At 44.6% G+C, this 14,044-nt stretch overlaps 1 protein-coding gene and 1 long non-coding RNA gene across 3 annotated transcripts in view; one reads left to right on the top strand and one right to left on the bottom strand.

Annotated features, from left to right (window-relative positions):
• LRRK2 (leucine rich repeat kinase 2) overlaps positions 1-4,138 on the top strand; it is a 71,610-nt gene extending 67,472 nt beyond the window's left edge. For both annotated transcript variants that reach the window (XM_064505879.1, XM_064505886.1), the window contains 2 exons: positions 283-357; positions 2,306-4,138. In XM_064505879.1, the coding sequence (XP_064361949.1) occupies positions 283-357; positions 2,306-2,427 (197 nt within the window). In that variant the 3' untranslated portion in view covers positions 2,428-4,138. The remainder of the gene's footprint in view (positions 1-282; positions 358-2,305) is intronic.
• On the bottom strand, positions 2,913-8,275 carry LOC135327439 (uncharacterized). The gene is made up of 2 exons (XR_010387571.1): positions 7,391-8,275; positions 2,913-3,225 (listed from the first exon to the last, which is right to left on the bottom strand). It is a non-coding gene; the product is annotated as an uncharacterized LOC135327439 (long non-coding RNA).
• Between the last annotated feature and the right edge of the window lie 5,769 nt (positions 8,276-14,044).

Below are 14,044 nucleotides of genomic sequence, written 5' to 3'. Positions count from 1 at the left end.
GCTTTGTTCTTAGGCTTGTTGAACAGGCTGGCCAGCTTGGCAGGCCGATCCAGTGCTTATGACTTTGAACTCTGATAAACCCCTCCATTAAATGGAGACTTGAACTGTATGTTTTTCATGTCGGTCTTTTTTTTTTCCATGGTTACTGATCATGAACATTGGGTCCAGTTTACTCAACTCTGCTTTCTAACCTGTCGGTGGCGTCATGTCCTTACTGTAATGTCCTTAAATTATAAAGTTCTCGTTAAAATTAACATTTGACATTTTATTCCTTTGAAAAAGGGACTCTCAAGAATGTGGTGCTGGTTTTGGGGTATTGCTATAAAAGTGACACTGAAGACAATAAGTATCACAAAGGTACGTGAACTGTATTGTATTAATTTGTATTATTGATGGAGTAGACAGTATCCTGCTTGGATACCCACAGAGATATGTTTGCAGAGTTGATGATCATTATTTGATATAATTTTATTGAAATGCCATTATTATTTTTTGTTGTCTGTTGCATTTCTGGATTCCGTGCAAATTAACAGTAAGTTGCAGAAATGGACCAGATGGAGCTACTCTTTGGAGGGCATATAATTAGCTGGAAAACTGTATTTGGAGAGTAACTGTCACTGTCTAGTTGGAGAATGTATCAAACGGATTTCCAGAGGGGTCTGTGCTGGGCCAGGACCACTCACTGTTTTCATTAGCGATGTGGATGAGGGAATAGTGAGTATACTTTTCCAATCTGCAGACAGCACTCAGCTAAAAGAAGCATCAAGCACGCCGGGACAGTATTAGAATTCAAAATTACCACGACAAATAGAACAAATTGTCTGGAAGGAAATAGGTTACAATTCAGTAAGGACAGATAAACGTCTTTTCACTTAATTAGAAATAATCAGTTGTACCAACATTAGGAAATGATTGGCTTAGACAACAAGGCTGCAGCAAAGGGGTTATAATCGATCACAGGCTAAACATGAGTCAAGAGTGTCATGCTGTGGCAGAAGAGGCAAACACTGTTCTCACACCGGCAGGAAAGTGGTGTCCCTGAAACGTGAACTAATTCTTCCGCTCCACTGCATGCCCATCCGGCCTCCGCAGCAGCAACCTGTCCATTTAGGACAGGCTTAATGATCTAGACTATTAGGAACAATCCAGAAACCTAATCTGGACTATTAGGAGTAGTCCAGAGGAGAGAAATGTGACCTACGAGGAAATGCTGAAGGAATTTAAGTAGTTCAGTATAAAGAAAGACATGATAATGTGCTTCAAGTATGTACACACAGCTATAGAGAGAAAGGAAGTAAACACTTCTTCATATCCCCTTGGGTAGGATAAAGATGAGCAGGTTTCTATTACAGCGAGGGAGATTTAGGTCAGACATCAGGAAATGCTTCCTGACAATAAAGGTGGTGAAGTGCTGGAATGGAGAGAGACATCTCTATTGCTGGGGATTTCCAGGAAGAGTTACAGGTGATGCTGTGACTGGTGCCTTTCTTGACCTTTCTCCCATCCCACTTTTTGTGATTACTAATATCTGACTATGACAGTCTAAAGTTAAAGGTGGCAGGTGAAGATGAGCTGATTGTTTGGGATAAAATATGAATCAAACTTGACAGCAGTGCTTTTACATTTTGACGTCCTCTGATTTTTATAAGAACAGACTTTGCCTTTTTATTGTATTTAAGAGTGCCAGTAATTACACAGAGAGCAATCAGAGTTTCAGAAGCCTCGGGGCCTTATTTTGTGAGCTGTACTCATGCAAGTATTCCCAGTTTGCCTTATTCCATTAAAAAACAATGTGACTTCTCCATGAAGAAAGGGTTGTTTGCATGAGTAAAAATTAAAGAAGTGACCTTTTCTGTGGTATACTCAGGAGCATAGGAAATCAGTTTCCATTTCTGGTTTACAGTGAGTGATTGGGGTTTAAGTCTTCTAAGCATGTAGGGTATATCTGCTCAGGAAAATAAAGATGAGTTTTTATATAGGCACCTCAGTACTAGTATTAGTTGCAGCTTGGGGGTCAGCACCTTATGACCCACAAGCACTAGAAATTAAGTGCTTTGAAATGGTGTACTCTTAAGTTTGGGAGCTGGAAGCCAAGCCTCTTGCGAGGACAAGCAGCTTCTAGCCCCGACTGTCTTACCTCACACAGGAGGAGTCACACTCAGTCTTCCAGGTCCTAAGCATCATGTTACTTCATAGAGATGACTTAAGAGTAATTAAAAATTAAGCAGATAAGCAAACAATATCTGATATACAATAATTCTTCCCACTGTAGCAGTTTTCAATGTTTTCATGTTATTTTTTTCAGAATTACAGTCCTGCGTGTCAGTCTGGGACATTAACCTGCCCCATGAAGTGCAAAACCTGAAAAAACACATAGAAATGAGACAGGAACTAGCAGAAAAAATGAAGAGTTTTTCTTTGGACTGAAGAGTCACCTTGCAAGTGTCATCCTCTTTTCTAGTCTTCCATCACCTTAACTTTGTGCAATATTTACAACTTGGTGTTGCTAGAGTTTTTAACACAACCAGGAGAAAGCCTTAAGAGAGCAGCTCCCCAAATCATGAGATACCATGAAAAAAGAAGAATATTATTTGTTATTTGAAAGGACTGAAAATTACTGAGAATTTCAGGATCTTAAGTGCCATCAGGGGTCTGTGTACTTGTGACCAAGTTCTGCGCTCACCAGCTTTGCCTCAACTTCAAGATAACTTCTTTCATCCAGTTTCTGATCCCAGTTAAATTGAGAATAAACCAGGAGAAAATAAATCACTCTTACTTACTTTATTATCTCTACTGAGTTGACACTGTAAAGAAAAGCAAAATTTCAGCCTCTGTAAGCTTATTGCAGTTTGTGTGTATGAGATTTCCCTGATGATTCATGTCAGTAGTAATTCAGAGCTCATGACCGTGAGTATATGAAAGAAAACATTATATTTTGTACAATAGCATTGTTTAAAGGAGCATGAACTGACTACATTACTCCTTGAAAACAAAAGGCAGAATAGAGTCTTTATGTCTTCCATGAATAGTTGACGTTTTTCATTATGATCAGAAAAAGAAATTGCGCTAAAATAATAAAGTATCTCAGAATTCAGAATTCAAATACACTGGTGGGACTCTGCAAGTTGGTGTCCTCTTGCAGCCCTGCAGTCTGCCTTGTTCTGGGCCATGTAGGCTCATAGTTGTGAACTTTACTGTTCATGTGCCTGTGTTGTACAGCTGACCCTGGAAAGCAAAGAGAAAACACAGGGTGAAAATTCCTATCTCAGTGCTGCTACAACTTGTACCACAAAGAAAGAAGCATGCCACTCTAACCACACTGCTAGTTCTTAATATAGCTTGCTAGTTTGCTTATCTCGGTCTGAAAAAAAAATGGGAACTTTCAATCTGATATTTAGAACATGTACAAAGTTGCCAGTTATTCTTGTTTTAATTTATATCATTATTTTGGGGGGAAAGCAGTGGAACCTTGAGGTATTTAAGAATTGGCTACCTCTTGTGTATAACTCCACCAGAATTTGTTGCAACATATCTTTGTTCAAGAGAGGTCTTTTACTGTTCTCTGGCTGTTAGTCCAAGCTTCTTCTGATAGCCTGCACTGACCTGTATTAAGTGCCTTATTTCTGTCCATCAGAGGACAGATGTCATTTTCTTCTTTTGATACCAAAAGAATCTATAAAATGCTCCTGAAATGTCAAGGAGTGGAATATCCAAAGCCATTGCTGAGTTTGTTTCCTATGGAGCTGAACAGGGTGCACCAACCAAAAAGTTCTCAGTCCCATTTTTGCAGTTTTAAAGAATTTGTGTAGTAGGACAACAGCATTTACTGAACTGTATTCAGCTGTATTTGTTAGATTCAACTGTTCTTTGTTCAATTTTCTGCCTTTTATTGAGTGAGTACTCAGGATTCCTTTCAGATATCCACCCTAGTTTTTGTATGTAGTCTTGTATTCTGCCTATTGAGAATAATTTGCTATTTATATGGGATTTTATAACTCAGAAAATGTATATGAAGTTTGTAATGAAGATATTTTAAAAATATATAAGAATATATGTAATATGATTATGTCTATTTATAAGAAGTTGTTTTGAGATGTAAGCCTTATACCTTTTTATTAAAACTCTGCTTTGTTAATAACATAGTCCACTTTCTCATTGCTGAATTTCCAAGGAGGAGCTTTGGCATACAATTTTTGTTGAGCTTAATCGCTTCCATCAGGATGATCCAAGATTCCCGTTTTGTGAGTTTTGTTGACACAGCTGCGTTTCCACTTGCTTTCTGTCACATAGTGCATGTCTCCAGCTTTCCCCAGCTTCTGCTGCACTTCACGTTCCCTACAAGGAGGAGAGCAGCTGTTCTGGGCCACGTGGTTCCTAGACGTGGGAGGTGACCTGTAGGCAGGATCGTTGTCCCTGCAGTCAATTATTCGCCTCTTCTGAGATTCTCTGGATGAAAACGACCCAAGGACTGAATCTTTCCTACAGGTCAGCAGCCAAGCTACGTGGTATTACTGCGGTGACAACGAAAGAGAGGATAGCAGCCACTGAACAGAGGAGGTCATTACCAAAGCTGTCTCGGTTGGCTGCTGTTGAGTTGTCAGTGTTTAGAGGGTAAAGTTTTGTTAACCATGGTAACTCACTATGCCTATTAAGGAAGGCAGTACATGTTAATATGAACCTGCTACATCCTCCCCAAACAACTACTATTTGGTACTGTAGGAAGAGATTTGGAGAAGACCTCGTGTTGGTGCTTCTCATCGTTCTCTGCCATTTGACACAGTCTAGAAGTGCATCTCTGGCAGTCCTGAGTCCTGCCTGTTCAGGTGATGCTGTGCAGTTGCCTGCCTGCTGAGTTTGGTATTTCATGGAGAGAGCAGTGACGGGGGATAGCCCGTCAAATGAAGTGGACAGCCCTCAGCATCTATCTCTTTCTTGAGGGGGGGGGGACTGTGGAAGGAGGTGACTGCAACAATGTTTGGCCAGAAACTTACTGTCAAACAGTAAGTGTGTGGCTCCAATTTAGGAGCACACCAAAGAACAATATTTGTGTGTGACAAAAATTTAAGTAAGTCTGGCCTCATAAGGAAACCTTTTCCCCTGATAAGAACTAACCATGTTCCACCTGCAACAACAAGTGGAATTCTTTTATAGTGTTGTAGAAATAAAATACACAGTTATCCAGAAAAATCTCTGTCAACAAATTATAAGGGGAGGGAAAAAAAAAGCTGCAGACTTTTCCCACCGTAAAACCTCTGTGTTTGTGCTGGTTTTAAGGGAACTTTTTGGCTAAGTGAAACCAGTAGGATGTGATCTCATCAGAATATAAGCTCTACCAGGTGCAATGGTGCCTGTATACTTTTGTTATTATTATCTCCCTATTTCAGATAACATCCAGCATCTGAAAACCAGCGATGACCCTCCCTTACTTCCAAAAAAAGCAACTGTTTGCTCATGGGAAGCAAGCAGTATGCTTTGGCTGTGATTTAACACCTGCACTGAAACTTTTGATTAACCGCATGTTCCTCAGAACTCCGCAGCTAACTGATACTGGATTTTAGACATATTTAAATATTTAGAATATTTAAAGACATATTATAAGCAGACATACTGTACAGAATGAACTGGATTCTTGACTAGATATTGATTTTTTTTAATAACTTCCCTCTCCCAGGCTATTGGCTTTGAATTAGGTCCCTTCTTTTTTTTTTTTTATTCGTTGCTTGCTCTGGCAAATTGCATAGAGCTGATTTAATGGTACATTAATTTTGCCTTATTTCTTTTATAAGCAGTTTTTCCAGGTTAATCCCATTGTAAACAAGTTATTCCATAGCAGCCTGATATCATGTATTGTCTGTCTTCTATCTCAGCACTTCTCATGGTCTAATATCAAACTTCCTCCTGTGTCCCTTGCACCTAGCTCTCCTAGCGACCTGAAAAGTGGGGAATACTAATATTTCTTGATGCGAAGCTTCAGGGCAAGGCTGGGACATGTCATAACAGGAAAGAGAGGAAAAAAGACCTCCTGCTTGGCTTGATCCCCCAACATAGACATTTGCTATTATTGTTGCTTACTAACTGTACCAATTCATGTACCTTGAGTTTTTGAAATGTACCTGGAGTTTTTTCTAGCCTTTAGGTCATCCATTTAAATCTGAACACAGCTGATTACCTGTTTAAAAAGGTATTTTTCTGATCAGAAGGGGCAGTTACTCTGGGTTTTTTTCTGTCTGAAATATTCATCTATATTATGAACTTATCTCAGGCCTGTACCTATTTGCACATTTTCGTAAAAAAGGCTTTTTCAAAGCCTCTCAAAAGTGTGAATAAATATATTTATTGGTTGGCCATTGCCTTATCATTTTGTTAACTTTTCCAAAGCATTTTATTTGGTTAGATAGGCATGTATCTTTGTATGTCATTGGTTTATAAATACTGAGTATAGTAATTGTGAAAATTAGTGATGTGATCTGAGAATCACATTTATTGCATACCTATATTTTAAAATTGATGGTTTTTGAGAAAGAAAACCAACAAAATGTATCATTCTCGTATTGGCAAAGGGAAACCTAATCCAAAGAAAACATACAAGTGAATATGTGTGAAATGTCCCAAGTTCACCTCGTGAAATATCCCGAGTTCACACCGTGTTCTTCACGGTGTTGATGGGCTAAACACGCACTGCATGAAGATGGCAGTGTCTGTGCCCATTTGCACATCTGTGAGACTCCTTCATACTTAGACTATTTCCCCTTCAGTTAAGTAACAGCATTACAAGAATGACTGAATCATGAGACAACTTTGTTCCCCGCAGAGTACACTGCAGTGACTTTATAATGACTGGTGCCTATGGTTTACATTGGAGTTTATTTGACCTGAGCAGTACACTGTAACTATTTAAAAATAGTTCTCAGAAAATATGATATACCACCTCATAAAAACCAGTAATTTCTTAAGATTGTCTTAATACTGCACTGCTAAAACAATTACAGACGTAAAGGCACAGTAAGGGGGGAGTGTGTGTGTGTGTAGCTGTGATTTTCCTTGCTGCCTGAGAAGGCGGAAGGAGAAGTCCAGCCTGTTAAACGCTAGAGACGATCCCTAGAAAGGCCCGCCGAGAGCCCTGGGCCACCCCGGCGAGGCGCGGTGCTGCCTGCGGTGCCACGCAGCCGCCGTCTCCCCCAGGCCCCCCCGAGGCCTTGAGCAAAGAGCCGGGGAAGCCAAACTACGCACGCTCTCCCTTCTTCGCTACTGCAAGCCTTTCCTGATAAGCGCCCACGCTAGGCTAACATGAGCGATGCCATTTTTAAGCCCGTTGCCTTGATACCCAAGCCTCGGGAGGACGCCAACCCACGCGGGCGGCCATCGCCTCCAGGCGGGGGGGCAGGCCCACCTCCTGGGGGCCCCTCGGCCCCAGCTCTGGCCCCATGGCGAGGAGCAGCGTGAGCAGCGCTGGCCTGGTCTCCTCCCCTCTCTCGGTGCTGCGGGGGGACAACCGAAAGCCTCTCTGTGTCCAGCGACTCCGTGGAAGACCTCCCCGTCTCCGCGGGCCGGGCTGCCCGGTGCTCGTGGGCCACTACACCAGCAGCCTTTCTTCATCAGTCTCAGCCCCACAGCGGATGTTGTTAAAGTGGGCGTGAACAAGTCTCTTATTACATAGGAGAACTTGAAATTTTAAAGCTGAATTTCCAAACTTGAAAAATATATATATATCCCTCTTTAGAGCAGACGGCTCCAGCTGAAGCTCAGCAGCACATCAGCATCACCTAACGGCAGCACAGCGAAGGCCCCAGGAGCAGTGGCCTCCCTGCCCTGCTGCTGCCCCGGCCCTGCGTGCAGCCTCGCCTTCATTTTTACATGGCGCATGTGCTTAGTGATTAAAAAACAAGCATAACTCCTAGCAGATAATTAATCTTCAGTAAACAATAACTTGCAAAATATTGTCTGTGTGTCAAAATTCACCTCTGTTGCTTTTTTCCCCAAAATAATTGCATGTGCTGCACACACCCCGCAACTGGAAAAAATCTCGGGATGAAACACACTCTCACCTCGTTATTTTTAATTACGGGAAGGCTTGCAAGGAAAAAACAACAGCATGCAGCTCCCCGGCACTGCGTTATCACAGCTGAAGGCAGTGAGCCTGGCCGGGAGGCGCCAGGGCCGGGGCTGTGCAGCCAGTCCTGGCCAGCAGCGCCACGGACGGGGCAACTGGGGTGCCGGCCGAGCCGGGGACCCCGCGGCCTTGGGGCCGTCTCCAGCAGCACGTTTAAGGCCCTTGGAGACCTTCTGGGCACAGCGCTGGCCACTTGCGCTGAGAGAGACGCAAGCGCTAGGAGGAGGCTGCTCTTGAAGCAGCAACCGCCCAGCCTTGAGCCAGCCCTGGGCGCCAACGCTGCGCCCTGGGTGACCCAGGAGCCCCGGGCACCTGCCAGCACCTCCCACGCCAGGCTCCTCCTGGGGGGTGCATTTGCTGGTGAGGCCTTTCCCCGCCGGCACTGGGGAAGGAGGCAGCCCCGACACCACGTAGATGGCTGAGGAAGGGGCACGAGCCCAGGCTCATCCCCGCTGCAGCACCGCAGCCCAGGGAGGGGACTGGGGAGGCACCAGCTCACCCCAAACCAGGCCTGCAAACAAGGACTGACCCTGCACAGACCTGGCAGGCAGGGGAAGCGCATTACAGCCTGCCTCTTCCGCTCTGTCTTATCTAGGCACTTCTTTCTAGTTAAAGGCTTTATTCTGGACCAACCTTGCTTTTTTGTTTAAAGGTCCTTTGGTCCTTGAGAGCCTCCACTTTGACTGACACAGCTTCCCTCCACGGGGGCATCTGCACAGACCTCAGCAGAACAGAGTGCAAAAGTGCTGCTGCTGTCCGATTGCCCCATCGCCACTTAAAATCAGATGAAAATACAGCAGCGACCAGGTTTCACCCAAGGTCTGCCATTCACTACTGTAGGAAAAGCCACGGGATGTCACTGCAAAAGCAGAAAACGTCACTGCTTCGGGCAGGAGCTCTCTCATGCCACAGGCCAGGGCCAGTGCTTGGTGCAGGTGTGCACATCTGGCATCCCGCGCACCCAGCTCGCTCTGCACTGTAGGTCACTCAAGCCCACCCCCGCGACTCCCCAGGACACTCGCTTTTGGGTTTCCGAGTGCAGGCAGTACGTGATGGAGTGGGGAGAACTGGCGGAAACAGTTTTGTCCTGAGCCGGCGCAGAGACCAGCACGCACATACAGCAAACGCTCTTGAACACTTGTGGTTTTGAGTGTCTTGGCAGCCAGGGCAGGACTTTCACAGTTAAAAGACTCCACACAGATAATTATGCCTTAGCTGAAGTCCTGACACAGCAACATCTCCACTGATTTTTGTCCTTGGCAGGGTTTTAATTAAAGACCTTGGAATGGGGCCCATGGACCAGAAATATAACATAACACGTATTTGGGATAAATCGGTCTCATTCTACTGAATTCAGCACAGCCGCATGGATTCATGTTGAGCGAGGACTGCTGGCAGCACGCGGCCCAGGTGGCACGAACCGCCGCCCCTGGCGCAGCACGTAACCTCCCCCCAGATATCCAGCTAAGCAGGAGAGAGAGCGATGCTCCTCGATTTAACTGCTGCTGCAAGACAACTCCCTATTGCAGCTACATAGTGATGCTTTTTAAAAAAAAAAAAAAAAAAAACCCAAAAAACAAAAACCCCACTATTTTCAAATTCCTGTAGTTTCTGCAATTTTTCCATTAGACTTCAACAACAGCATCTGCTGGGTAAACTCTAGCTAGGAAGGGAGCTATTTCATCATCTCAAAGCAAGCACTGCTGCACAAGCTGGCACACCTGCTCTCTTTATCTTCCTGAAATGACACTCCAAAACTCTGGCATAGCGCTACTGAGGATTACAGAATAGAAACTTTGCTGGTGATGTAACATGGGAGCAGGAATTCTGCTGAAAATACTCAAAATAGTCTGAAAACACTGTGCAAACATCTATCTTCAGCTTACAGCTTCTGCTTGGGACACAGGTGACGCTGTGGCATTTGGAGCAGTCGTTGTATCATCAAAAACTCGGCACAAGCATCAGCAGATGATGTCTGGTAACTTCTAGCAAGGGCCAAGGGGTGACTCAGTTCCAGATCCCTGGAGGGAAACGGAGCACAGACAGGTCCCAGACACCCTCCTACTCAGCCCCCAAATCAAACAGCTCGCTAGTGTGGGCAGGCTCTCGTCCTTCCAAGTGTAATTACCACCCCATCCCGAGGATGGCTCATTAACCCGAAGAGAAGAGAGACCACATCATGCGGACTTCAAGGGCAACAGGGAGCATGGGTCTCAACGTGGGGACTGTAACCAGCCCCGAAGATGCTCTTGCACTTCTCCTTGCATGCTTGGCTGTTCTTGCATGAGACTGGGAGAGAAAAAAATATCCCCAGAATGAATGTGAAGCTTGTGCACAGCAGCATCTCAGCAAATACTTAGGAAATTCAAAGGTCCAGCTGCAGGTGTCACAAGACAGACAGCAATATGCTGCACAAAGCATCATTGTACAAACCATAACTTGTTATTTATTCAGCGTGCATGCGTAAAATGGAGAGAAATCTCCATCATTCTGGATGCATTTGTAAATAAGAATGTGACTACAAAGCCTGGGTCCTGCCCATTTTCAGTGATAAAGACCAATAAGCAAGTATCAGAAAAGACTACTGGGGGGGGGGGGGAGAATACTTAGTACTTGAATTCCACGTTATAGTCCCCATACACAGAGAGCTTCAAGAAGGAAGGGGGGGGGGGGTGTCACACCAGACCAGAAGAAATTCTCCTGGTCTCACCATTACACTGGAGAACTCACCTAGCCAGCAACGAGCAGCTTCTGCATCTGGTGCTCGAAGTAAAATAATTGCAGATAGTGGTGCTCAAAACATGAGCGCTCAAAGCGGAAAGCCTGCATCAAGAGGAATAAGGGTCTTGGAGAAACAGCCTCATCTCCCCATCCTGAAAGCAAGAAGTGATCAGCACGCCCTGCAGAAAAGCATACCTGTGCCGAGCTGCCTCTTCCAGCGCACTGGAATTAGCTTACACCACCTCGCAGCCAAGGAAAAGGCAGTGGAGAAGATTTCTGTGCCAAAGCTGAACACCGACTCCCTCAGCAAATGACCATCTCGTAACGGCTGAGAAGAGAAAGCTGTGCATGCCAATGCGTATGAACGGGAACATGCTGCTGTAGCCTCGAAGTACCTTACACTTGAAAGATGGGAAAAGGCCACACTGACTTACTCCTGGGCCAGCCAGAACTAGAGGTGCTTGGAAAGGGCACTACACCGCAGTGGGAAGAAACCAGGCACTCATCACTGTAACTCTGCCTGCTAAGCGTGCACACTGGTGCGCAGGGCACATAGCAGACCTGCCACACCAAACCTTCAACGGAGCAGGGAAGGAGGCAGGCGTCATCTGTGAAAGCTTCATGAAGTGTTAAGGATTGTACATCAACTACATAATAGGCAAGCACATTTTGTCTAAGAAAAAAAAAAGCACACACACCATCAAGGCCAAATACTAGACACAACTCACATTAACTGAGAGTTGGCACAGACAAAGTCTTTATGCAAAACAACTTTGCAATTAAGCATGAATCCAAGAAGAGATGCATGTAGTAGATGTACCCTCCCACATTCCCACTTTCTGCAATACCTTTTAAGGTCTCAGTCCCTGTCTTTAAGAGTATCCCCAAACGATTTCACATGTCCCCAGAAAGGGCTGTGGCATTTGGCTGCACTGGAAAGAAGCAGCAGAGCAGGGAATTTTAGTAACATCAGTGTGATTACATCCCTCCTGCTTTATGTGGTGTAAGTAAGATACTGTACAAGACATCCTTAGTACTGGACCTTCTCATGCAGCTTGCAATTTTACCACTTAGTTCGGACTCCCCGACCTTGGCTTTACCTGTACAGTTAATCGCAGCTGAATTTACACAAAAGTACATATCTGCCCCTGACAGTTCCTAAGCAACTCTACTGCCTGCTGAGAGCTCAGTTTGTCAAAACAGTCCCTGAAAAGCTTAAGAGTATCTCAAGCAGGGCAGCAAAGAGCAGAGCTGACCTGGCACAGCCCTGACTGGGCGGTCACCATGAACCACCTCAGTGATGCAGAACAGCTTCCCAGGAGTCTGTTACTTTGGTTAATCCACTCCCTCTTCTGCTATAGAGCATGAATTTATCTTCTCCCCTCCTCAATTCCATGCTAGCAAGAGCCCAGGACACCTGCTAGAAAAGCTGGAGGAGAAGAAAGGAAGGAGTCCAAAGTCAGGAATTTTCCTTTTCTGTTCATACACCCACTTAACTCTCTTCTCATGGTCCACCCTGCAGTAGCTACTCATACGCACACTGAAGAATGAAGAAGGTGGTAAGAAAGATGGAGCAAAACCCCGCACCAAGGAAGTAGCCACAATGTGCCATAAAAGCTTTTCAGTCTAGCTTCCATGGCTCCCCCACCAGCCCATTTGCTTATGCATGCCACAACATACCCTGCTTCTGTTGGCATTCCCACATGATACAGAGCAGGAGGCAAATAGTAGATAACTCAGCTAGAAGATAGCATTATCACAATCAGCATGGATTTATTTCTTATGCCAACTCATGATCATTTTTCCCCAAGAATTCTCTAGCAACTGTGGATTTTGATTACATATTCAACTTTCATCCTGCCAGCTTCCTTCTGCAGTACTCTTCAGTAGAGCAGGTAACTATATCTTGCATGACCTTCCCCTGACTACTGAACTATCTCACCATTCAAGTATTTACTTTTCTTGTACTTATATAATAAAGCAAACAAGCACCCTGACTGAACTTCTGTAGGCAATAGGTCTGGCTACATCATCTTTTTTGTTTGCCTTTCTTTTCTTAGCAAATTGTTGCCAAATATTTTAAGAAATACAGTACTGAAGTGCTCTGCTTCGAAGATCTTACGCAGAGCTCTTCTCAGTGCTGTACAGCTCTGGCTCACAGGCGACAGGGCCTGGAGCTGCTCTGCCCTGTTAAAAAACCCAGATCACTTTAGCCCTGCAGGGCTACTTGAGGAGTATTTGCTCCCATTCCCCACCTCCTCTTCTACAACTAAATGAAAAGAAGTGTCTTACTTTCTTTTATGGCTGTAGATAGGCCTATAACGCGGTTGGGGGCGGGGCACAGTTTTACAGCCATGACAGGTTTGTCATTCCTCTCTCTCCTCCTCACCTCGCAGGACACAGTGCTGGTTCCACGTAGGGGCACTCAGAGAAGCAGCTCCTTCAGGTGCCCACTGGCTTTTAGCAAACAGAGGGAGACCTGGAGAAACACCTACATCTGGAAACAACATTCAAGTTCCTGGAGAGGCAGTCAAGAAAACTGTGTTCTTACTAACAAAATGTATCAGGCATAAGCAGAGCAGCAGAGCCAAACCCAAACGATTCCAGATGAAACTAGGACAGACCTTAGTGCCCAGAAGGACAGTGTAGAGGGACAGGGGAATGAGAGAAGTCTACAAAACGACCCATCATGAACACAACTTAGGAAGTTTAAAAACTTCTTCCTCTGTGTTCTCTCTTTTCAGCATCATATTAGAGTCAAAGATAAAAATGTTATTTTGGCCATCCTTCCTGACCCAGAAAATGATAATCTTCATCAGCTATCCATGCAATCCCCCTTTGAGAAAATACACATAAGGCACCTTCAAGATTGCTATTTCCTTCCGGAGGCCTATTCCTTTTGTTTTTCCATACTATGCTCTTTCTTTATGTTGTGGGCAAAAAGTAACATCACAAAAAATCACTACAATTAACTATTTCCTCTGGAACTCCCTTGCACACGTTTGTCAAGCTAATTACAACAGACGGTGCAAGTCCGAAGTGGTACTACCCACAACGACTAAACTGTGGAGAGAAAGCAGCCAGCACAACAAAGAAAGGTTCAACTGATCCTGTATTCACTCTGCAACATGGCATCTCACATCTGGAATTAACCCAATGATTCTTCCATCGGCAACCAGCTGTCACACAAGCAGACAGAACAATATGAATACA

This window comes from Dromaius novaehollandiae, chromosome 1 (genome assembly GCF_036370855.1).
Source record: "Dromaius novaehollandiae isolate bDroNov1 chromosome 1, bDroNov1.hap1, whole genome shotgun sequence".
NCBI classification, from domain to species: domain Eukaryota; kingdom Metazoa; phylum Chordata; class Aves; order Casuariiformes; family Dromaiidae; genus Dromaius; species Dromaius novaehollandiae.
The sequence above is the reverse complement of the archived record's forward strand: the minus strand, read 5'-3'. Positions and strand labels throughout refer to the sequence as shown.